At 43.9% G+C, this 26,210-nt stretch overlaps 2 protein-coding genes across 4 annotated transcripts; one reads left to right on the top strand and one right to left on the bottom strand.

The window, feature by feature from the left end:
• Positions 1-5,587: 5,587 nt before the first annotated feature.
• On the bottom strand, positions 5,588-15,991 carry RCHY1 (ring finger and CHY zinc finger domain containing 1). The gene is made up of 9 exons (XM_032762306.2): positions 15,899-15,991; positions 14,883-15,002; positions 13,668-13,783; positions 12,013-12,091; positions 11,389-11,433; positions 11,151-11,209; positions 9,918-9,944; positions 9,294-9,414; positions 5,588-7,321 (listed from the first exon to the last, which is right to left on the bottom strand). The coding sequence occupies exons 1-9, from the start codon at positions 15,953-15,955 to the stop codon at positions 7,193-7,195; spliced, it is 753 nt and encodes a 250-aa protein (XP_032618197.1). The 5' UTR covers positions 15,956-15,991; the 3' UTR covers positions 5,588-7,192.
• A 66-nt stretch (positions 15,992-16,057) lies between these two features.
• THAP6 (THAP domain containing 6) lies at positions 16,058-25,109 on the top strand. Of its 3 annotated transcripts, XM_032762310.2 has the most exons (5): positions 16,058-16,146; positions 16,595-16,724; positions 20,704-20,911; positions 21,601-21,726; positions 22,162-25,109. In XM_032762310.2, exons 2-5 carry the CDS (start codon positions 16,645-16,647, stop codon positions 22,414-22,416), a joined length of 669 nt encoding a protein of 222 aa, XP_032618201.1. In that variant the 5' UTR covers positions 16,058-16,146; positions 16,595-16,644; the 3' UTR covers positions 22,417-25,109. The 3 variants fall into 3 exon arrangements, with proteins under 3 accessions (XP_032618201.1, XP_032618203.1, XP_074922172.1); XM_032762312.2 differs by lacking the exons at positions 16,058-16,146; positions 16,595-16,724 and adding an exon at positions 16,776-17,791; XM_075066071.1 differs by lacking the exons at positions 16,058-16,146; positions 16,595-16,724 and adding an exon at positions 16,778-16,928.
• The last annotated feature ends 1,101 nt before the right edge of the window (positions 25,110-26,210 follow it).

Genomic DNA, 26,210 nt, shown 5'->3' with positions numbered 1-26,210 from the left:
GATGAATGAGATGGGTCAGGCAGAGCCATGCCTCTGGAACCCCAGCGTTAGGGTCACATAGAGCAGCTGGGAGTTTTGCTTTTTCCACAGCTAAGATCAGCGGAAGCACCTGAGCTGAAGCCCTGCTGGTATAAATGGAGAATGCCAGAGCACTGGAATTCACTCCCAACTTGGTGTGAACTCACCTAGGCCTTTAAGGCCAATGGCTTTGAAGACACTGAAGAGCTGGAGGGGAAGGGTGGATTAGCTTGCCCGGCGTGACTTATCTAGTTGGAGGGATAGTTTTTTGATCCTTATTTTTATTTAACATCAAAAGCCTAAACATCGTATGACTCTAAAGAAATAAAAGAAGACCCCTTTTACCATTTTTGTTTATTTAGCACAGCGGAATTTGGCCAAAGAAGAAGGTACACAGAATGCCTAGCCCTTGATTGGGTCTAGCTATTTCACTCGGGTGAAGTATATAGAAAGGCATAAGTGGACACCTGTCCAGATCCTCACAGATTTGCTTGGAGCAATTCAAAGCCAGGGAACACTCAGAGAGCACCTTGACTCTCAAAAGCATGGAGTTGGTCCAGACCTGTCAAACATCTTTTTTCTGGTGGTTGTTCTTGAAAAATGGCCTTTTATCAAAAACAAACTTTTACCAAAAAAAAAAGTATTTCTAAGTTTGCTTTTGGGCAGGATTTTGTTTGTTCTGTTTGGTTTTTTGCTTTCTTAAAACCAGTAAATAAATATTTTCTATTTTTTCCTTTTCACCCCTCTTTTGTCTCCTTTTTTCTGTGACAGAAGAGAAGGAGAAAGTAGAAATAGGAAGAAAACCCTGTCTACAAATGTCTACAAAAGTTGTCGAATTAACAAGAACTCATTTCTCTTCTAAACCTGGCAAAAGAAAATAATTTTGAATTTTTCCACAAAAATGCATGACCCTCCTCCAGCCAGCTGTACTCTAGAGATACTTGGAGAGGTAGCTGGTGCCAGCTGATGCAGAAGGCTGATATTTCTCTAAGGAAACCAAGCAATGGGGAGAGGGGACCCAGATGCATTCCCTTCTCATTCTGGACAGCACGGAAACAAAATGTCCACCCTGGCCCTGACAGGTCAGAGTCGCATACCTCAGCCTGCGCTAAACAGAGAAGTGCTGTATTGAATCAAAGGCAGATTTTCTCCTCCTCCACCCTCACTTCAAAGACACACGTTCAACATCAGGTACGCCCTGGCAGAGGTGCACAGTACCCCAGCATCGGTCCTAGCTGGCCATGCGCACGTGTCAATGGCTGATTGTGCACTCAGAAAGCAGACTTGCCTCCGTAACACTGGCTGTTGCTGCAGACTCAGGAAGACACCATGGTATTGCTTAACCTGCCAGCTAGTAACAGAGGCCACATCTGTGCACCCAGGAGGGCCAGAAACCGACTTTGATTTAAAGAGAAGCTCAGATTCTCTAGTCTAAATAGGTTGTGCGGGCCTCAGCTACATTAAACCACGTACCCAGCCCAAGGCCTGTACATTTGACACCCGTGATCTAGGCTATCACTAACAGTATGGAAAAACAATTGACAATAGCTTTATGTAGTTATCCAGCAATTTATATGTGCGTTGCTTCTGATTATCTATTCTGTAAGATGCTAATCCATCACCACCACAGGATTTGTGTACATGAGCTACTGCAAGGTAGATTCACCAGCACAGTGAGCGATTCGGGATAAAACAGCTGGACTCTCCACATCATATCACCGAAATCCCTGCTTTCCAGCTGGCTGTCTTTATGCACATTGGGAAGAACGTTCTCCTGTGGGCCTGAACAATGGGAACTTGGTTTCCTTTGCTTGTAAAACAGTTCCCACAGAACTGCACAAGAAAGTGATCAGCTGTCCCCTGGGAGCAGGCTGAGGTGAGGGACAGGTAATGTTTCCGTAGCACTTAGCAGAGGTGTAAGAGTTCTGTATAGTTTTCCTATTCCTGGAGCAAGCTCTATCACTTCATGTCCATTCACTTCTTTAACTGCTGCGGCAGCAGGAGTCAGTCCAAGGATGATTTCATCACATGATTCCTGAAGATTTGACCTCTTTGCACAGAGGGATGCAAGGACCATGTTGCCCTTAGCTTCTGTACGTAACCATCCACTCACCTCCTGTCCATGTCACCACTGCCATTCCATGTCCCATATCTATAGACATACTGGCGTGTACACTCTTTATAGACACAAGGGCAAAGCTCCTTGCCCCAGAACTTTGCTTTCCAAGTTGGCAGTGTGACTTCTGCTGTCTTTCCTCTGATCTGCAGACCCCACCATCACCTCTATTTCTTCAGATGTAACCTGTGTTCTTCTAAGGAAAATATAATTTTTGTATCTTTCCTGCATCCACAAAACCCCTCCTGATCCCTGGATACTATTATTTAAACCCTTGTCATTTTGTTTTTGAATCAAGCATAAATAGGAAAGGCATTCCTAACTCATAAAATATCAGGGTGGGAAGAGTCTTTAGAAGGTCATCTAGCCCAACCTGCTGCTTGAAGCAGGATCAGTCCCCAGACAGATTTTTGCCTGTTCCCTAAATGGCCCCTTCAAGGACTGAACTCACAACCCTGGGTTTAGCAAGCCAGTGCTCAAACCACTGAGCTATCCCTCGCCTGGTTCAGCTCATGGATACTGTGATTCAAGAGAGTCTTCTGGAGATACCTCTTGTTATTTGCAAGGTATGTCCCTCTACTTCTAACACAGCTAGAACATAAAATATTCTCCCTAACGTGAGCATTTTTAACCCCACATCACTATTCTTTTCAGCCTGCTTCATGCAGTGATTACAGCCCAAGCTCCAATGAGCAGCAGTGGCCATAGCTAGAACAGGAAGGTACGTACGAAGGGGCTTCTTTTAGGAGGACAAAAATATCAAAGCTCAGCATCCAATTCTACATAGATCATCAGAATGGAAAATAAAGGGGAGCGAGACAAGCCCTGCAGAAAGCAGCTAAGTACATTAACTCAGTAACTCTGCATAAATTGCAGCACACGCTAAGACATCCTACTAATGAACAAGCAGCAACTTGCACTTCACATTGCTCTTGAAGTTTTCCACAGCGATATTCTTAATAAAAACCTCACAGCCGAGCTTTCCAGAAGCCAATGGGAGCTTAGCTCTTTTGAAAATCCAGACATTTATTGAGGAGCTTAATTATAGGCATCCATTTTTTTTTTTCAAATCTTGGCTCAAGTTAATGGCTCTTAACTCTACGAAGCCTCTGCCTATTAAAGAAAGGAGTTGGCATCATTAGCAAACAGGGATATTTCACGCAATATAGAGCATGTCCCCGCAGCTAAGTCTGGCTGTTCTTAGAGCCTGGAGTAGTACTTTTAATTCTTGCTCTACTCAGCACAAGCAGTGACAGCTCCAAATGAGGGTATCAGTCGCTGGGCAGACCCAAACAGTTGCGTTTTGACTTGGCCGTCTCCCTTCAGCAGTGCAATTACTATCTTTCTGTCAATAGCTGCAGCTTGCCCTCATTGAATGACGACAATACTGGCATTTAGGAGGGCAATGCCCCGGGCCCACCTGTCAGCCACCAAAGTATCTGTCACGTCAGATAAAACATCCAATTCTCCTGCTAAACTAATCGGTAACGTCCCAAGCCTGTGCTTCCATCACTGCAAGAATCTGGCAGGAGCACGATCTGGAGACAAAATGTTTCTCCTTGCCAGGAAATATATCTATTAGCCTCTGCTGGAATGCTAATTTTGCAGGTTTCCAAAGCAACATGGAGCAAATCATAACAGATGTTGCCCCTGTGTCCTATGGAAAACAGGCTGTTTACCCATAAGCCCAGCTCACTCCGCTGGCATAGACGCTCTGCACTTTACATGTATGACTATTTGGATCTGTACTGACCAATTTAAAGATCAGACCTTAAAGACAGAAAAAAAAAAAAGCTTTACTGTGATTGATACACATAAACAAATAAGAGAAACTGATTTGCAGTTTCCCAAGCTAGACACAGCATAGTAGGTCACTCAATCAACAAGTTTTAATATTGACTGACAAAACCAAGGATTTTTCTTCACTGTTGCCTTTGTAGGCTCCCCTCTATTCCATTATTCTGAAACTGGAACAGCTCCCCAAATCCTATTGAAATAAAAGGCAAAGCATCCAGTGGTGTTTGCTTTGTCAATTGCCGTCCAACCACCACAACACACTTAGCACAGTACCATGGGGAAAGGCTGTTAATTTGCATTTTGGGTTGCAAACTGCAATGGTGGCAATTGTCACTGATAAGGACAGGCCCACGCTGCAGCCAAGAGGTAATTCCCAGCTAGGGCAGACGTACCCACTCTAGCTCTGATCAGCATGGGCAGCAGCTCAGGCTAGTCACCTGAGTACAATTCCATCAGCAATCTTAGGTACAGACTCCTGGCCTCGCTGCTATTTTTAGGCCACGTCTGTCTACCCATGTCAGGAATTACACCTCCTTGCTGCCGTGCACATGAACTCAGTGTCTCGAAACAGATTTGTTTACCAAAGTTAGGAAGAATGGAGTCATCAGTCCACTTCACTACTGCCTAAAACCCATCCACCCGCAGCAGCCACCTTTCTCACCTGTGCTGCAAAAAAGTACATCTAGTCCTGCTTACCGTTCTAGAGATCCCGAGAGGATGGCACATGAATACATTTAGTATCCAGCGGTAAGTGGGGTCAGGGAGCTGCAGGTCAAATGCTGGATTTAAGGAAGTTAAAATGGCGTTTCACAAGGGCTACATCTGCACTGCACACCCATGCAGGTTTCCTGTGTAGCTATACGCCAGAGTGAAAAGCAGGCTAAGCCCACCCTGTGGGGTGCCGCTACACATGTCAGCGGAAGGCTCTGGTGGGGGGTAGGGCAAGCATGGAAAGACTTGGCAGTGGGGAGCTGACAGAGCCTTTCCCTGATACGTCCCCCAGGAAGTCTTCCCAGCTGCCAGAGCCTTTCCCTGCAACGGGGAAAGACTCCGGCAGCTAGGAGGCAGCGGGACATTATGCTGCTAAAACACCAGTGTAGAAGGCAGGTCTGTCTTTGTGTCTCACTGTCTACACTTCTACCTGTATCCATGCTCGGGGTGTGTATCATTTATGTACTCTAATGCTGCTGAAAGGAGTATGCAGCCTAGACATACCCCAGAGGTCAAGGTAACTGTCTGTGCTCAATTTGCAACTTACTAACTATGGATGTTGCAACCTTCCATAGCACTATTAGTGTCACATTTATTGCACACTGTCATAACTGCAGAGAAAACGTCAAATTACCTCATGAGGGAGGCACGCGGAGTCCAGTGTAGCTGTGGGGACTACCACGGAGAGATTGAGGAACAACATGAGCTGCTGGAAAACTATTTCCAGCGTAAACAACTGTGCACAGCACAGATCTAGTATACAAACTTTGAGTCAAGCAGTATTCCGGCTGCAATCGCATTCTCCCACGCCAGTGGGTCCAGCATCTAGAGAAGTGAAAAATCCATCACTGCCACTGAAATTAATTGTCAAACTGTATTTTTACAACATCCTATTTTAGTTCAAACTCACTTGACACTTCCCAGGAACACAGACCACCAAAATAATGAAGCGTTTACTATAATCTGCTTTATTAAAGATATTACTGTACATCCAAATACATTAATTTATGGCATTGAGAAAAGTGCTTTAGAAAAAGATGCCTGCGTATATGCACTCAGATTTCAGTAGCAGGATACACTAATACAACCGCATACCACTTAAGAGCTGAAGTACTTTTGAGCATAAAGGGACAGTCAGATGAAAAATAAAATTTAAGTGACCCTTTAGATAATTAGAACAAGTTTAAAAAATAAGCTATATAGTGAGAAGCTAGGTTTGTGATTTTCTGCATTGACAAAGAAAGACAAAGATCTTTCATATATACCTGGAGCTACTTTCACACACTGGCTCTCACAAAGGAGGGCCATCCCGCAGTATTCAGACTGCCAACGCACTGGAGAGAACTATTTTCAGTATGTTTTAACAATTGTTTTGTAAGATCTAGTTTCATGAAAACATAACCACAAAAGTAAAGACTGGGCCTCAGCCACCTGAGAGTGTCCCTAAATTGGAGAATTTTTGTAAAATTGCAGGATCAATGGAACTATTTTTGGCCTTAATCCTGAAAAGACAAATGCACATGCCTAACTTCCTGCACCTGAACAGACTCACTGAAGTTAACAGACCACTGGCACATTTAAAGGAAGCACGTTGGTAAGACTTTTCAGCATCAGGGTCTTTGGGGTGGAGAGAAATCAATAGCTAGTGTAATTGCAGCAGGTGAAAGGAACGAGGATGTGGAGAAACTAGTTCCCCCGAGAAATCAGTAGAGAAGCAGCAGCTTTGAGCCGTTTTTAAAGTGTAATATACCCACACTGATTTGACACATAGTAGCCTTGCTTTACATTAATAAACCTGCCCGTTTTTACTTTGTGCAGGTTGTGGATGGGAGTTGTAGATGAAGATAAATGATTTATACCACCACACCTCTTCCATCTACAGTCATCTCCATTTTCTAGACTTCATCCACCTACAAATAAACTTACAAACAAAATCTATTTACCAAAAAGATTGAATCTTTAAGCTTTCCTTAAGATAGCACTCCAAACTACTGACCATCTGCACGGATTTCTATGCAGAATGGGTATCTATCCATTCTTGCTGCCCTCTCTTCCTGGAAGTAACAGCCTCCACAGAATCTGGTCAGAGCCCTCAGATGCCACAGAATCAGAGATTCAGTTCTGACAGCTATTGCTTATAAATCATCTTATTAGAAATATGTATCTATACAGTGTCGTAGAAAAGACAGCTGAGCTCTCCTCTAAAACTTGCAGTTCTCTAGGACTAAAAGTGTGTGTGATGTGCAGCACCACGGAAGGGGAAGTTCCACCAGACAAGAATGCTCTCCACGGAGCATCACCATAGAAAGCAGAGGAGTGAGATCTCACAGGCACTCTGACATGGACCTGCACTTCACAACTACTGCAGTGGGGGAATCATAGGATATGCTAACAGCAGAGAGTGATTGTCTCCTAAGGAGCCTGAATTGGGATTTTGTGATAGGACATGAACAGAGAAACCATTTGTACTATGAGACATTGCAGTGTGCCTTAGCAGCCACATCAAACAAGGATGGTTTTCTTTCCGATAACACATGATGTGTGTGTTAGTCACTGCTGCTCCAGAGCCATCCTGCATCCTCCGTCTTGAGCAGTGTTGTAGGATTCACAGCTTGTACACTTCATGCCTAAGATATGGAACTGTACTGTGGACCGGGCGCTGCAGTCATTGCAAAGGATCTGTAATAAAAGAGAGTGGCCATAAGACAAACAGGAGGCTGCATAAAACGTGGGTAGAACAAAAACTTGCTTACTACTAAATATCTTTTTATTTTATATTTTGTTATATATAGTAAACAGTTTGTGTCTTATTTTAGTTGGTTTAGATACACCTATACCCTGCTATAACGCAGTCATGGGGAGCCAAAAATCCCTACCGTGTTATAGCTGAAACCTGTTATATCGGGGTTGGGGCGGCAGGGCTCCGGCTATGATTTAAAGAGCTCCGGGCTCCAGCCACTGCGGGAAGCCCCAGGCCCTTTAAATCACCAGTGAGCCCCGCTGCTGCAGCCCCGGGGTAGCAGCAGCAGGGCTCCAGTGAGATTTAAAGGGCCTGGGGCTCGCCGCAGCAGCCAGAGCCCCAGACCCTTTAAAGCGCCACCGGAGCCCCACTGCTACCGTGCTTTATGCGAACCTGTGTTATATCGGGTCATATTATAGCAGGGTAGAGGTGTTTTAATATATTTTGGTTTTTATATTTTTAATTCTTTTTTTTTTTTAAATGAGGGGTTTGTCTGTGCTTATTCATGTTGGGTTAGGTTTTAGCTATATTTTTTGTTTTATATTAGTATTTGTAGTATCTGTATTCTTTGGGGGGAGGGGTTATGGGTTTTTTTAAGTTTATTATTTAGCAGCATATTTTTAAGACCACGGTGCTGGTAATTATTTGAATGTCTATTAATATTAGGCTTAAAGTATGAACCAGGGGCCCCAAACTCACCTCTTTTGGTACAGTATTGTTTTCAGCTGTCTGTTGCCCGGCTATTAGTTGGACAATGGGCACCAATTGCTCTATTTTCCTTTGTATAAAGTCAGCGGTGTTAATGGGCAAAGGAGGACAGGTGCCACGAGATTGGCCACCAGTGATTCTCACTGTCTGTCACGACTTCTGTTACATTTTTATTTTTACACGTGGCCGTGAGGCATGGGTCCCGGTCTCAGTCAGAGAGGTGAGGTTCAGGCTCCCCTGGCATGGTGTCGTCTCCGCCGAGAAGTTGTGATATTTCACAGCACATAGCGTGGCCCTAGCGGTACCACCTCCTTCAACTCTCTAATGACTAGTTGGGCCCAAACTCCCGCACTGGTGGTCCAGTTTATTTCAGCTGAGCACTTACGGAACCATCTGTGCTCGATTTGTTTACAGCAGGCCGTCTTTGTTTTATTTTTCCCTTAGGTTGCTGTTTTTACACTGGGATAATGCTGGTTATAGATCTTAATTTCTATTGTACTTATATTGTTACATATAATAATTTTTTAATGATTTCCTGTTCATTTTAAACGGCAATTATAATTGGCAAAGTTGAATTATTAATTTCATGTGGTGCTCTAGGTTTAGGACCTTTCAAACTGCAAATTTTCTTTTTTAATATTATGAATTTTGTTTTTTACTAATATGGTTTAGATAAGTGTGCTGTTTAACAACTTTGATTACCTTTTTATTTTTTGCATAACAAATCTGGCCTTCCCAGACAATCCAGCAGATGAAGACAGGAGAGGACACAAAGCTCTGGTTACACTAATTCCCTCTGTGAGGCTCCCTGATGCTGCTCTGAGACTTCAGATAATCCAGTCTAGGAAATACGTTCTTTTCTACATCAACTAAAAAAGCAGAACCAGCCTCAGTCCAAGAAACACCAGGGAAGTCGGGCATCTGGGCTGGCTTTGTGGGTGCAACTGTAATAAGTTACATAGCCCTGATCCAAATTTAAGTCTCACTAGCAAGCAGAAGCCAGGCCCAATGTGGATGTCAAAGGCTGAGTTACCCTTGGCTAGAATAGCGGCACTCAATTTACCACTCTAACACTGGCAAACATCCGAGTGCTTTGCACAAACAGGATGTTCTCTCTGAAGTGGGACTAACAGGAGGGCAGAGAGTGGCCAATAATGGAGGGAGACTGGAAGGGGGCATGGTGAGAAAAGTGTTGCTATTTACCTCCACCATCATGTTCTGATATTCCGTGGGCATAGGGGTTTGCGCCACTTCATCATCCAACTGTCGCCAGTACCTGGACATATCTAAAGCTGAATGCATGCACAAGGGGCATCGGTAACCTCTGGCAAGGAGACAAATACAAGTCAGGAAGATGCTGGTGTGGCACAGTCAGTTTAAATACATCAGGACGGGGAGGAAAACCCCAGGGAGGAAGCAGAGCTATTGAATGTAAAGGACAATATTGGAACAAGGACCAACGGGGATAGACTGGCCATGAATAAATTTAGGCTGGAAGGAGCAGAAGGCTTCTGTCCATCAGAGGAGTGAGGGGCTGGCACAGCCTCCCCACAGGAGCAGTGGGGCAAACAACCTCACTAGCTTGAGGATGTAGTTGATAAATTTATGAATGGGATTATATGACAGTGTAGTCAATGAGAAAGGTGATGTACAACATGGACACATTGCACAGCATTTGTTGGAAGTAGCTGAGGAGAGACTGCTTTGTGAACAGTTGCCTTTAAATCACTTGGCCCTGGATTGGCAAAGCAAAGCAATCTTTACTTCTCCAGCTCAGGAGTCTGCATTGCCAGGGTACTTAGGAAGAAGTGGGGTCTGAATACTCACTCTTTTAACATGTCTTCATAACAAGTTCTAAAAAGAAAACACAAGGCCACATTAGTAGCTACACGAGGAAAGCGAAGTCACTGTGCTTTAAACCCTCTGGACAGAAAAGTGGGTCTGGCTTCAACTGAAGGAAGAGTGAGCTAGCTAGCCAAAGAGATATGGTTAAAAAATAATTTGTATAGTAGTGGAAAGAGGAACCAAGCACCAACACATAGTGTTTAGAGGGACCCAAGGAGACCAGAATGTGTTAGGTCCTATTCTGACATCTTCAGTACTGAACTGGAGGAAGGAGTCAACAGCATGGGAATGAAACTTGCAGATGATTCGAGATCACTCCAAACAACAGGGACAGAGAACTATGTCAGAGAGAGTCAGGGAGATAGGCAGAACAGAACAAAGCGAGGTTCAGTTAGGGAAGATTCATGCTGCTCCATCTGGAGAACATTAATCTACAACGTAGTCAGTGGGGTGCGGGAAGCCCGGCAAACAACAATGAAGAAGGAGACCTAGGAATAGAAGAAATTCCAAGGTATGTCCACTGAGACATAATAGTGAACATAAACAAAAAAGAGATAAGGACATTTTGGGTTGAATATACAGTTGCATCGATTCACAGGACATGAAGGAAATACATGACTCTGTTGGGACCACCCTCCGGCAGTGATGTATTCAGTTCTGAGCACCATGTCAGCATAAAAATTAATGACAAACGGGAAAGATTTCCTAGAGCAACAGAAATGTTCAGTGGACGCCAGGACAATGCAGGATGAAAATTAAGTGTTGTGTATATACATATAGACTGGTTAAGAGACAATTTGAGTCCTGGCCCCTCCGAAAAGCTCCACAGTGGGTACCTTCATAGAGCCAACTGGGCTCCTCATGGGGCTCTAGTCACACACTGCTCATTATAGGGCCAGAGTGAGGGGATGGCACAACAGACTGCACCAAGGAGGATGTGATTTAGAGTGATATACTGGAGTATAAGTGGTAACAAGAATAAATTAAGCAAAGGAAAATGTAAGATGAACATCAAGGAAGCACCTCTGTCAGGAAGTTTTACTGGGTTGGGGAGCAGTCTCCAAAGAAAAGGATGGAAGCCCCATTGCTTGGGACATTTGGAAAACGACTGAAGACAGCAGAGAACAATCAGGCTTGCATTATGAGGAGATGGACTGGAAGATAACACAGATATTTCCATCTCAGATATTGGGGATTCTATGGAAATAGCTTTACCTATGAAGAAGGTGTCCACATGGCAGAACATGGGCTCCAACACGCGAGGTGTGAATGTCCTGTTTCAAGACATAAGAATTAGCATGTATTTTGCCAAGTACCAAACACACCCAGAAAGCTGAAGTCAAAGCCAAGAGAGAAAAAAAAGAATATTTCAGTAGGTACACAATTAAGCTATAGAATTTATTTTCAAGTAAACTTTTAATAGCTGAAACATTTAAAAAAAACAAACCCTTACCTCCAAACATATTGGACAGTCCTGCCTGGAGACATTTTCAATGCACTTTGTAAAGAAAGAAAAAAAAAATGCAGCTTAACAGGAAAGAAAAATAAATGTAGATTCTTGCCTAATAGAAGTACTTGGATCTACATTTCCTTAGAATATATAAAAGTTTCATGAAACTTTTTACTACCCCAAACATGGGTTCAAATTCCAAAAGAGGGAGTTCCAGTAAAATCTGTGAATGCTAAAATTTCAAATTTTAATTTTTTTTTTAATTTTATGGGACTTCCAAAAAAGAAACTACTAGACCACACTAGGAAAGTGGCAAATCAAACTGACAGAATCTTAAAACATTTCTAGAAGAGCTGATCATTGATAAGGGGACCTCCAGATGTGCAATGAAGTGTCAAAGAGTATATTTCATGGGATTCACATTGCAAGGGAAGCAATACAGATCAAAGCTGATCAATGTTGCTGTTCAGGACTGCGATACATTGGTGGATGGAGGAAAATATGCACAGCACTGGTCTGTGTTATACATGGATCTAGCCAGGACGTACCAGCTCTCGTTTTCATAAACACAGTGATGGGGGGAGCTGTGTTCTTTTTAAATGAAATTATAGAGCATTACATTCATACCTTATGTTTTCCTTGAAGACTCAAGGCTAGACATAAGTTACATTTTGAACAATGGAAAAAGTCTTCTTTTGGACCAATCCTAAAGAGACAGGCAGTTGGTTAGGAACAGTTTGCCAATTCCTGTACAATTTATATTTTAATACCTGCAAGAAAAGTTTCACACTTAGAAAAGATTATTTCACTCCCAGATCAAGAAAATGTTTTATTTTAAAAGGACTATGACATTTTATGCAGTTAAGAAGCTAAACTTATTACACAAAGAGCTGTCTAAAGCTCAATATTTTTAAATGTTTCCTTGGAGCCTTTAAAAGTGACACTTACGAATATTTAATTTAACAGTAACTAGGGCAACTTTAAGTATATTTTCAAGATGATGGCCTTTGTTTTATGGTAGCCACCAACTTTTCCCCCTCTTTAGCACTTACTAATTTTCACACAGTGGCAGACATTTACAATAGCTGCAGTGCAAAAAAACTGTTTCAACAGATGCCTGTACCTGTACTAAAATCATTCCCCACCATTATGTATTCAGTGACATTTTTAAAGATCAAACCTTAACTATTTTTGAGCTACATCAGAAGGAAAAGCTTATCTCCAATATGCAGCCTGCTTCCCTGCAGCTCAAAAACCCCAATATTAGTCTCAGATTTGCAGATGCTACCCCTGTTATTTCCTAATAACAATAGATCTAAGTAACTAATTAGCACAGGTTAAGCAGACACTTGTTTTACACATTTTCTATTACATAAACACAGTTCAAATCTCTCCAAAAGTCATGCATTTAGGAATCTCTGGAACCCAAACTCTGGAAAACAAAGACTCTGAACTATCATGTTAACGTTCTCTCTAAAATGAGGAGAAATTAGCACCAACATGTTTATAGCTGGGGAAGTCAGAAATTCTAAGACTGCTTTCCTTAATATTAATAAGTGGTACAGAGGAGTTAGATGAAAATGCATAGCATAGGTCTGCTGCAGGATGCTGCTATAATTTAAACAGAGAACAATATTAACTTAATTCAGCCACCAAGATTTCAAGATATTTGTGTAGATCTTTTTAAAGGACAATTTTTTGCAGCAGTGGGAAATTAAGAAGTCTTTTCCCCCCTACAACAAACATTACAGATCTTACCCAAAATACAGCGCTCTACTGCATATTCTGTTTTTGGTGTTCTCTACATGAAATGAGTGCAGAATATGCAACAGAGGATCGGGGGGGGGGGGGGAGAGGCAATTTTTCCCTTCCCTGACTGCATTAAACCTGTGCAACATCCCTAGATTTATTTTAGTGAATGAAAAAGGGAATCATGAAGTTTAAGACCTACAATCAGAATTGTTTTAGGAAAATCCGTTTTAATTAGGCATTTAAAAGCAACAGAAAGCTTTTAAACAAGTCATTACTTGACATAACTCTCCCTTTATTAATGCAAAGTCAGTAAAAAAGGACACCCCCCTAAACTTTCTCATGTCTACATTACACAGAGGCAAAAAATTATATGCAAATAATGGAAGGACTTTTTAAAGTGTTCTTTAAGCAAGACCTATACTATACCTTAAAGTTACCAATATTTAAGCCAACCTAAGCAGAATTGCTTTGTAGACTTGGAAATATGAATAAACATTGAAGAAAAATATTAATAATTTTAAATACAGTACCTACAAATGCCACACTTCTCACAGTGATACTGCTTCTTGTCTTTGTCAAACAGGTGGCATATACTGCAGTAATATTCTCCAAACACACTGCTGCAATCCTCACAACTCTGTTGAGCCTACAGGTACACACACATAATATAAGCAACTACCAACATTTTGCTGGGTAAGGGGGGTTCTTTTAGTTCTTCAAGCACTTTAATGGCCCGTTGTCACCAGGGTTAAACTTAAGACTTGTTGAGCACAGTCTGTTGTCCCACATGACAGAGTCTATACTTTCAGGATTTTATAAAGCTTTGTGCCCCATTTCATCTCCCACCCACAAAAAAGATGCATATATGCAAGTTTAGAGTTAAGACAGTTTAGGCAGGCAATTCTAGTGTCACAGTAAATCTGTGTTTACACCCACCAATCCTGACAGGATTTTTATAAAGTTTCCTTATTCTTTTAATCAAAAACAGTCTTCTCTGGAGACATTTTACATGCTGTCTAAAGAATTAGACTTCAAACTTTGGCTCACAGAATAAGCCCGAGAAATAGGACTGTAGGATTTGCCATCCTTGGTCAAGCCACGTAGTTTGGGTGGACACGAGATAGAGTCCTATATTCTTCCATCACCCTCCCTGCCTACATTCTTATTACTGTGGCAGTATATTGGAAGGGGGAATCAAATCTAGACACAAATCCTGTACACAGCATTGGTCCAGAAACACCAGAATGAAACAGATATGCCTGTAAGTTTCATTATCTAGCTGAGTTTTCTATAGCACCTATCTCCACACTTACTAGTGCTGCTGTGGAAGTGCTACCTGCAAGAACACAGGGAACAATCAGACTCTACAGGAGACTCATTAAGGTCTTGTCCACACTACAAATGTAACAAAGCCAAGGGACCTGGTTGTAAGAGTTTCAGTCTATAACCTTAACCATGTTCTGTAGCTAGGCTGGAGCGTTTAGTTTTGCTAGGAGCTGAAACTGCCTTTCTCTTCCTTTAATGTTAACTGGCCAGGTATGGAAAGAGGATAAATGCAACCTTCCCCTAAAATGTAGGAATTCCTTTTAGTCTTACCTTACCATTTGAATGAATGGAGAAATCCACCCCCACGCACGCAGAGTAAAATTAAGACCCTCTATTAAACATCTGTGTTTTATAATCCCATTCAGACAATAACAATTATAGTCACAGCGCATTAAAAAGATTAACGTATGCACCCTTACCTGCTGGATTTTTCTGCACTTTGCACACTGCACCTGTTTTACTTTAAAACGATCCATTTGATGATCTTCCTTGCTGTCATGACACAGACGGCAAACATAAAACTTACCGCAGCAAGGAGCCTGAAACAAACAAAGAAGAGACAAACTTTGAAGAAATCAAAATTAAGTTACAGCTAATGAGGATGCCTAGATTTCATTTACCCTTTTAGTGTTTCAAAACACTAGACTATGTCACAGCTTGGTGGAGCTAGTGACAGCACAAGCTTGGTCTCTTCTTTGTAAGGTATGAGAGGGAGGGAATGATCTGATTTTGGCTCCCAAGAGCAATGTCCTGATATGACTGGGAACAGAGAGGGAGGAAAAGGGAAGGTATTCTTTCAATGACAGAAAATGAGTGTATATTGGCGCATGCTTGAAGCTAGGTTTACTCCCCAGCAACCAGATGCTTCCAGCCCTAACGGTGCATCTCCCCAGGACGGCAGACGAATGAGGGGTGTCACTGCCCTGTGCCTCAGCAGCACCAGGAGGGTTCTGAAGTTAGGAGTTCCCATCTCTTCTAGTCCGAGGAGCACAGGGGGCAGCTCTGACTCCTGCCTCGCTCAGTCCAGGAGACAATACAGAATTAACAATAAAATCACAAAGCAGGGGCAGCTCTTTCAGCAGGGCCTCCCGGCACAGACCCCCAGGGCTGCCCCGTTGAACTGTGCACGAGAAGCCGCGGGGGCGGCCCGGGTCGTTCTGCGGGGGATTTGGCGACACGCCCGCGGGAATCGGGGGGCCACGCGCTGCCCGCTCTCGGGCCTGTCCCGCGACGCGGCTCTTCGGCCGGGCCCGGCGGCCAGACTCGGACGCTGCCGCAGAGACCGCGGCGGCGGGGGCTCGGAAAACGGGGCAGCGAAACCGAGCCGGCCCGCTCCTCCGCGCCGCAGACCGGGCTGAGGGGCAGCCAGCGCCGGGCTCGACCCCCGGGGAGACCCCCACGAGCTGCCCGCCACGGGCCCCGCCCCCACCCCCACCTGGAGCAGGCAGCTGCGGCGATAGTGCTCACAGCCCGCCCCGCCGGCCTCCGCCATCGCTGCGGACAGCCCCGCTCCGCCACCGGAACCGCTCTGCCCGCCCGGCCGCCCCGTCTCTATGGTGAGGCGCCGACGACAACTCCAACGACTTCCGTCGCTGACTTCCGGCCTCCGTCGTGAGCGGGACTTCCGGTGCGGAAGCGGGGCGGAAGCGAGGAGCCCGGAGAAGGAAGCGCTGCTGCCCCCAGGTACCCGGAACCTCCCCCCGCGCGCCGGGCCGGTTCCCGGCCCCCACACGCTGGGCTGGCGGCCGTTCGGAAGCCAGGCCCGGCCGGGCCGCCCCCCGGGTACCGTCTCCAGCGGCGCGCGGGTGACGCTGTTCCAGTCACCGAGGTAGCGCCCACCTGATGTGCAGCCTGTTAGTTAGCACGCGACTAACCCCGCCGCTGTAGTAAAAGCAAATGAAACCCGAACACGTGGGGCTGCGTTCGTCCGTCACGGACCGGTCCGTACCGTGGGCCTGGACGGGACCGTGCGGCTGTCCTGCCCCGGGGGGGACCAGGAGTCCCGATTCTGTACAGGCTCCTATCACCCCCTGCCCCGGCTGTCACACTTGCTGTCTGGTCACACTGCCTGCCCTCATGCACGGGCTGGGCTCAATGGTGCCGTCACTGACTCACGCCATTTCCTTCCCAGCTCAGCCTCAGTTTCCCCCACCCCCCGTGGTGTGATGAGCCACCAGTGCCATGGTGAAGAGCTGCGCGGCTATTGGATGTGCGTCTAGATGTTTGCCCAATTCCAAGTTACGAGGACTAACCTTTCACGTGTAAGGTTCAGACTTGCCTAACTATGCTGCTTTACACCTTCTCACTGTGCATGTTTTTTAAAAGTAGGATCCCTATCTACCTTCGAACCTGGGGCAGATGTGAACCAGTTCCATGCTCCCGGAGCTACAGTTACGAAATCCAGGTGCTAAGCCCAGTGCTGCTACTGGTTTGGACTCTGCTCATTGGAACTGGTCCATGTTGGGGTAGGACCTCCTCCTGCAGGAGCAGGACCTTACCTTGTATCGTTGGACTCTTACCACCTCTCTGCACATTCATTACCTCATCTAGAAAATAATAAAACTTTGTAAATCTCTTTGAAGATAGAAAGGAAATAATTAGCACACAAAGTATCATCATTCTACTGTTTTTGTTCCTTGCTCAAGCTGCTTCCCTTCACCTGTGGTTCAAAGAGGGTCAAATGTTTATATTTCATAGTAAAGTCATTTGAAAATGTTTGGCTTCTAGAGTGTTAAAGAAACACAGCCTTCATAAGGGGGAAGCTACTGGAAATACAGAGCACGTTCCAAAAAGAGAGAACTTGGTACAGTTCAGTGATACTTTATTAGCCATTAAAATAGCTCATGCTCAGAGCTCTGATACTTTGACTTTCACCATGTCTTGGTTATGGAGTCAGTTATAAAGTCAAGATACTTATAATCAAATTGATTAAAAGTGAACAAAGAAGGTTATTTTCTCTCTCCTGGTTATCTAACATAGAAGATTGGGGTTAAGCTGGGTGTGGATAAACTGGACATTTAGGTGGAAACCCAAAGACAGAGAAAGTGTTAATAACAAAAGATAGTTCCATAGGATCCAAAAAACTATATAAACTGCCTTCATCACTAAACATGGCCCTTTACCCCATCTGAGCGCTTTTATTAAGGAACTTATAGAAAGTACCTTCTGTTCAGAGTGGGCAGTGTGAATAACTCTGCTCCATTCTGGACAGTAGTCAGAGATTGCAGAACACCTGACAGGGTTGTCTCCATTTGCTAGTGGAGTGTATGGGGAATGATCTCTCTCTGGTTTGCTATTCCACCAGTGTGATGGTCTCAGGCAAAGTGAGGTGAGCAGGCTGGAGAAATCCTCTGATATTAAAGCTTCTAACTAATTCCTGCCCTACACACAGGGAACATGAAAGCAGAATCATCCAAAGATACTCTAGCTATTGCATTACGTTCTGCCCACCTTAACACAACCCCCAGAATACAGTTATCTTAAATTTTGTCCAAATATGGATTAAAATAGACCCTAGAGCAGGGATGGCCAACCCGAGCCTGAGAAGAAGCCAGAATTTACCAATCTGCGTTGCCAAAGAACCACAGTAATATGTCAGCAGCTCCCACCACCCACATCCAGTATCTCCCACCCACCAGCAGCCCTGCCAATCAGTGCCTCCCCCTCCCTCCCCATACCTACCAATCAGCTGCTTCACAGCATGCAGGAAGCTCTGGGGGAGACAGGGGCAAGGAGTGAGGGCACAGCAGGCTCAGGGGAGGGGGCAGGGCCTGTGGCAGAGCCGGGTTGAGCAGTGAGCATCCCCCCCAGCACACTGGAAAGTTGGCACCTGTAGCTCCAACCCCAGAGTCAGTGTCTATACAGGAGCCACAGGTTGGCCACCCTTGCCCTAGAGGGTCTATTTCTGCACATGCTATTAGCCTTCTCTGCCAATAGCCACAGTAGTCTATATTTGTTCCCAATAAAGATAATCTCTTAGCCAAAAAAAATGAACAGAATGTTGGGAATCATTAAGGGACAGATAGACAGAAAAAATCAAGTTGCTTCTCTATAAATCTTTGGTACACCCATATCTTGAATACTGCATGCAGATGTGGTTGCCCCATCTCAAAAAAGATATATTGGAATTGGAAAAGGTTCAGAAAAGGGCAACAGAAATGATTAGGGGTATGGAACAGCTTTCATATGAGGAGAGATTAACAAGAGTGGGACTGTTCAGCTTGGAAAAGAGACGACTAAGGGGGGATATGATCGAGATCTATAAAATCATGACTGGTGGGGAGAAAGTAAATAAGGAAGTGGTATTTAGTCCTCCTCCTAACACAAGAACTAGAGGTCAACAAACAAAAATTAATAGGGAGCAGGTTTGAAACAAACAAAAGGAAGTATTTCTTCACACAATGCAGACTCAACCTGTGGAATTCTTTGCCAGAGGGTGTTTTGAAGGCCAATACTATGACAGGGTTCAAAAAAGTATATACTCGTTCATAAGCCGAATATTTTTGATAAAAAAAAGTGATGCATCAAAGAGCAGGGGTTGGCTTATAAACGGATCTACACCAAAACTGATGATTTTAAACTCTAGGGAATAATTTAATTGAATATCTAATACATTGTCATTTTGTTTACCTGGAGCATCTGCAGGCATGGAGCCCCTCAGCTCCCCCCGTGGCCACGGTTCCTCGTTCCCAGCCAATGGGAGCTGCGAGAAGTGGCACAGCCACAGGGAGCTGAGGGGCTCCATGCCTGCAGACGCTCCAAGTAAACAAAACATCCCAACCCACCAGCAGCTTACCCTGACGGCTGGGAGCCAAAGTTTTCCGACACCTGAAATAGAGGGTCGGCTTATGAAAGGGTCATACAGTTTTTGCTATTTTTACCTATCCATTTTGAGGGGTCGACTTATTAACGAACGGGTTAATGAACAAGTGTATACAGTAGGTAAATTCATGGAGGATAGGTCCATTGATGGCTGTTAGCCATGATGGGCAGGGATGGTGTCCCTTTCCTCTGTTTACCAGAAGCTAGGAATGGGCGATGCAGGATGGATCACTCGATGATTTACCTGTTCTGTTCATTCCCTCTGAAGCGTCTGGCATTGGCCACTGTCAGAAGACAGGATACTGAGCTAGATGGTCCTTTGGTCTGACCCAGTATGGCCGATCTTATGTAACTCATTCACTTGGCATTTCTTCTCCTTACTTGTACACGCTGCCTTGTTTGTAAACCCAGTCATTTAGAGTGGCTGCTTCTTGCCATCAAAATAGTATTTTGTATTGTTCTTTCCAAAATACACACGAACTCAAATGCGTGTCCCGCTGGGCAATAATATCATCTTAGAAATAACGATTAGCACAATGAAAGGGTGCAGAAAACTTAATCATATCACAGGATGTGTATCCCATGATTATCCAAAGAAACATTTTAAGGCTTTCCTCTGTCTCATCCCAGACTCAACCAAAAGAAATGATCTTCTAAACACTGTAGCCACAAAGTAACATGATTCTTGTACTGCTGGTTATAAGAGTCAAAATAATCCAGACTCAGGTGTGGGTCTGTGGAAATTTTAAAAACTTCATTTAATGTGTTTTTTTCCACTCACAGAACTAGATACCTCAAAAGATTCACTATGTATGTGTCATCCTTTAAAGTAGAGCAGTCATTTCCATATCGTCTGAGCGAGGAATATTTATGTCTAAACTAATCACTTCTACCCTACCCAAAATTGATGTTGGGGAAATCAGTTCATAGTCTTATGAAATGTGAAGTGTCTGGAATCTCTGAAATGAAAGGCCATATAGAAAGAGTCAGTGAAAACAATCACAATGTTGGCTGCAGAACTGAACCCACCTCTGTCAGTTTGTATTCACCAGGTCAGTTCCTTGAGAACTGATGAATTATTACTGTAAACAGGTTTCAAATGAATTAATTTGACTCAAAAGCTTGTTGGGGAGGACACAGCCCGTTTCTTCCTGCACAGAAGGTCATAACATGGTTGGCTGTGTAACCAGAGCACAAGGAGGGGTTGCTAGGCAGTGCTAGCAGTGCTCTATACCTCAGCGGGGCATGGCTGGGTAGAGTAGGGCATGGGTGTCAACCTGCATAAAATCACACACAGGCGACACACTGCCTGAAGGAAGTTTGCCCTTTTACAATCACGAGTTACAGATACTTACGTGAAAGCTAGAGACTCTATGGCTATCTATTCAACTTGCTTTCCTGTCTGCACACTTGTCCTAGATTCCCCACCGATGAGGAGGCCAAAAGAAGGTGGGTGCTGGCCACAAAAAGGCTCGATGTGAACTCTGCAGGCATGTGGGAGCCTAAGAAAGCAGATGTGTTATGTTCGCGCCACTTTAAGAAGTCAGACTTCGACACAAGAGGTCCCAACATCAGGCTCAAACCTGGAGTCATCCCTTCCATTTTTGAATTGCCTTCTCACTTCCAGGTTGGTCTTTATAATCTACAGGTGATTGTTCCTGTGTTTAACTGTATTGGCAAACATGGGCAGGCTTTTCCCTGCACTTTACATAGAACTCAGAAGATGTTTTCTTCTTTTGGATATCACTAGGTAACAGAAGAAGAGATGGAAAAATATTGTGCCCAAAGATTAGCATTTTTCTGGGCCTGTTGTGTCTCTCAATACTCAGGCAGACGTGTCTGAGGAAACAATGCAGGATCATGTCCTTGAAGGCTTTTTTTTTTTTTAATAACCATTGTGAGTCCGAACGAGAAATGGTCAAGTACATAAAATGAGAAGTGAAACTGATTACCTCAAATCTAGCCAAACGCTTATTCTGTGAGCTCTTCAGGGTGGGGATTTGCTGTATACGTGGTATAATAAGGTCCTGATCCTTTACTAGGCTTCCTAATACAAATCAGTATCATTAAATTCCCAACGTACCAAAAAGACTGGGCTGGAAAGCTCCTATTAGATGGGACCCAGGAGAGCTCCTCACCTTAGAGATCTATTTAACGAATAGCTTTTAGCATCCCAATTCAGCGTGGGACTTATTCCTCACTTCACCTTTCCCCCTGCTTCCAGCACACCGCAGCCACACATTAGCCTGCACAATCCCATCTCTTTCTGATGTTTCTATCTCAATAACTGAAGTGTGAAATATATATTTGTAACAGCGGAGACGAGGAAAAGTTCATGGCAGACGAAACACCCCACTGAAAACACTGCCAATAACAGTTCATAACCACCAGCTTGTGGATTCGCCTTCCAGTACAGGAGAATTTCATTCCCAATTCATCTTGGTAAGTAAAGTGACTTATTTGAACCCACCAAAATATAGCAGACTTTCAACACAGTGGGGCATACTCACCACCAGTGTAACAGCAGGGAATGGCATCCTCTTAGGTCGCCAGTGCATTTGGCTCAGTGTCCCTGTTTTCATTTGTGTTAGAGCATCAGTTCAAGCATCTCTCTCAAATTTACTATTTACCAGAGGTCAGTAAGGGCCGCTCCATTTCTTATACATTGTTCCACCATTAAGCTGTAGTGGAGTAACTAGCTAGAAGGATTGGTTTTACACACTCCACATGGTTTTGCAAAAAGTGATTGCTAATGCGAGTTATGATTGGCTTTTTAAACAGTCTCTTAATCCCTTCTTGGTGAATGGGGAGAACATGTGGAAATCTGAGATCTCTGGGAAAGGTGAGAATGTCTAACGTATTGAATTTTGTTTCCAGGAGCACAGTTACAGCATAATGGACAGTCCAAAGAAACTGAAGTGTAAATTAGATCAGGTAATCAGTGAGTTCGAAGAGGCCAAGGAACATCTGAGGAACACTTTAGACAGAGAACGACAACGCAGGGAATCACTGAGGACAGTGATCCGGGAACTGGAGAACAAATGTCTAATCAGCCCTGAAACAGCCTGTAAACTGGATGTTTATTGCTGGGAGTGGTGTGAGGCAGGCACACAGGAGAAGACTATCAACTGAAGTAACTGCAGCAGGAATAGCTGCAAAGGCTCCTTAAGCTCAACATTCAGAAGTGGGATGTTTTAGGCTGGCCATCGGTACTCAGTGAACAGGACCAGCCAGATCTTTGGAGAAGCCGTTTCTCTAAAGATACCATCTGGGCAAGATCCTTGCTCCTAGGACACAGCTCCCTTATGTAACAAGGTGTCTTGGTCTCTGAGAGCTGTGGTAGTGGTCAGGAGTGCGAACTACAAAAGACAATGTATAAATGTAAACAATTGTAGGATTAGCAGGGTGAGGCACCTCTAGCTTAGATTTCATAATGCAGAACTTTAGTGAGGCCCTAAGAGTGCAAATCAGGACTAAAGCAGTGCACAGACTGCAAAGTGCTTATTTTATATGTATTTTGGATTACAAATATTTGCCCTGTAAAAACAAAATAAATAGTATTTTTCACTTCATCTAATACATGTACTGGTAGTGCAATCTCTTTATCATGAAAGTTGAACTGACAAATGTAGAATTATATATATAAAAAAACCCCAAACCCAGCATTTAAAAATAAAGTAAATTTTTAGAGCCTACAAGTCCACTCAGTCCTACTTCTTGTTCAGCAATCGCTCTGACAAACAAGCTTGTTTACATTTGCAGGAGATAATGCTGCCTACTTCATGTGCTAAAGATTCATATGTCCCTTCATGCTTCAACCACCATTCCAGGGGACATGTGTCCATGCTGATGATGGTTTCTGCTTGATAACAATCATCCAAAGCAGAGTGGACCGACGCATGTTGTTTTAATCATCCTAGTCAGATGCCACCAGCAGAAGGCTGACTTTCTTTTTTGCTGGTTCGGGCTCTGTAGTCTCTGAATTGGAGGGTTGCTCTTTTAAGACTTCTGAAAGCAAGTGCCACACCTCATTCCACACCAGATTTTGGAAGGCACTTCAGATTCTTAAACCTTGGGTCGAGTGCTGTAACTATATTTAGACATCTCACGTTGGTACCATCTCTGCATTTTGTCAAATGTGCAGCGAAAGTGTTCTTAAAATGAACAGGTACTGAATCATCATCCAAGACTGCTATAACATGAAATATATGGCAGAATTCGGGTAAAATAAAGCCAGAGACATACAATTCTCCCCCAAGGAGTTCAGTTGCAAATTAATGTATATTATTTTAACGAGTATCATTAGCATGGAAGCATGTCCTCTGGAATGGGGGCTGAAACATGAAGGGGCATATGAATGTTTAGTGTATCTGACACGTAAATACCTTGCAATGCTGGCTACAAAAGTGCCATCCGAACACCTGTTCTCACTTTCTAGTGACACTGTAAATAAGAAAAGGGCAGCATTATCTCCCATAAATGTAAACAAACGTGTTTGTCTTAGCAGTTGGCTGAACAAGAACTAGGATTGAGTGGACTTGTAGGTGCTAAAGTTTTGCACTGTTTTGTTTTGGAGTGTAGTTATATACCAAAGAAAATCTACATTTGTAAGTTGCACTTTCATGATTAAAGAGATTGGACTACAGTACTTGTATGAGATGAATTGAAATATACTATTTTATCATTTTTGCAGTGCAAATATGTGTAATCAAAATATATAAAGTGAGCACTGTACACTTTGTATTCTACGTTGTAACTGAAATTAATATTTGAAAATGTAGAAGAACATCCAAAAATATTTAATACATTTCAATTGGTATTCTGTTGTTTAACAATGTGATTAAAACTGCGATTAATTGCAGGGTTTTTTTGAGTTAATTGCAATTAAATCGACAGCCTTAATCTGGATCTTTACTACCCTGGAGTGCATGTGCAGAGCTCCCAAAATGGAGCTTGATAAATTTATGAATAGAATTATACGAGGTGGTTGTCTGCAACAGCAGGGCACTGGACTCTACGACGTCCATCCCGTTCCTATGATTTCACATTCAGCTGTCCTTTCAGGGGTCCAGATGAAGTTTGCCCCAGGATGTTTTAAGATCCTGGATTGATCATTTGTTCTTCTCTGTATCGTGCGTGTATTAGGTGTAAGGCATCAGTCACTAATTCTGCAGTCAGCATGTGGCATTTTCCAGAAGATTTTCCTAATCTAAGATTTGCATCAATTTGGAGTGAGTTCAGGTGCATTATGAACAGGAAACGTAAGCCCTTTGCGAACAGCATTGGTGGGAAAGAGGTAGCTATTCTGGGCAGTTTTTTTAGATGGGAGACTGAAGTACAGCATGAGCTAAACAACAACGTATGAGCTCAGTGCTCAAGGGCTGGGTGTGGTGTGCTTAACGGGGAAGCTACTAACAACACTTGTTTCAGTTCAGCATCCATAGTTCTTATAAAACCAGTATAAATGTATTTACAGGAGCCCACAGTGTTCTGCAGAGTAAGAATGCACCTAAGGCAACTTTTATTGCCTTCCGCTGTATATAGTTTCTGCACTATGCACTAGCATTGATAATTCACACACGCAATATCCATATTGCATGATGGCTTCTAGGTTCAGGATCTAGGCTGTTAAGAATCCTTGCACTTTGGAGAAGACACACAAAAAACACCCTTATGCTGATAGCAGGAAAGGGGGCAAAGATGCATTGTGGCTTTCCCTAAATATTTTCAAACAGGTGTTTTATTCAATCCAGAAGATACTTTCTGTGTTTTTAATACAGTGATCTATTTATGACGAGCAGGGACAGTAAAAAATGGAAAGACATTATATGGGGTTATTTGGACTTTTTCTTATTGCCTCCATAACATGCCCTAGAGTATTATAACTGTCCCCCAGGCACAGACAGCTGGACATGGATCCTTCACACAACTAAAAAGCTGCATTAGTCTAAGCTTCCACCCCAGATATGGCTGGGAGACCACGCTCGGTGGGTAGAACATTCAGGGCATCAGGCAGATATCCCTCCCCCAGATTGCCTTGACGTGGGAGGCTGTGCCGTCCGGGCAGCTCAGGGATGCCTGTCAGCACTGGTGAGTTCGGAGGGTTATTAACCCAAGCTGAAGGGACAGGGATGAGGGGAGTTAAAATACAGCTGGAGTATTGCAACTGAACCATGTCTGCATTCCGCCTGGGAGAGGGGACCCTGACTCAATGGCGACTGCCAGTCTCTTGGTAAGCCTTCTCTCAGCCTGTGCTGAATCTGCTCCCCTTGGCGCCTGAACCCCTGGCTCCATGCAAAGCCGCGTTTCCCTACACCACCAGCTCAGTTTGCTCCCAGACACTGGCACCACCAGCTTTCCTTCCTGAGCGCTGCCATGGCACAAGCCGGGGTGAGCAGCACAACTCCAGCCCCCAGCAAGGCTAAAAGGCAGCTTTCAGTGCCACTCTACATTGACACTAATCAGAGCAGCTGTTAAAGGCCTGAGATAGCAACATCTCAGCAACGCTCTCCCAGACTATGCCAATTTCAAGTGTCTCCCCCTAGGTACTTAAATATTTTGAGTATCTGGGCCTCAGATACTATGCTGATAGGGAATATCTAAGCTCCTAACTCCCACTGAACACAGGGCAACAACATCTGATCTAGCATCTGGTCACTGCAGCTCCAATTAGCTGCACTATAGGAGACCCAATTAAGAAGAGCTGTGCTTAAATCGATGGCTTGGGATGGGCTGAGGAGAGCTAAGAGACTCATTAGGCAGAAGGTAGAATAGGCACAGGAAGGAAGAGTGGGAGACAGAATGAGGCTTTCAGAGCCAGAGCCTAGAGGAATCTGCCAGGGGAAGATCCCTTCCATCTTTCCCCTTCCTTGGCCAAGCTAGCTGAGGATTGTGGCTTACTGTAAATATGGGCCTGCATAAGCCTG

This window comes from Chelonoidis abingdonii, chromosome 5 (genome assembly GCF_003597395.2).
Source record: "Chelonoidis abingdonii isolate Lonesome George chromosome 5, CheloAbing_2.0, whole genome shotgun sequence".
Taxonomy (NCBI): domain Eukaryota; kingdom Metazoa; phylum Chordata; order Testudines; family Testudinidae; genus Chelonoidis; species Chelonoidis abingdonii.
The sequence above is the reverse complement of the archived record's forward strand: the minus strand, read 5'-3'. Positions and strand labels throughout refer to the sequence as shown.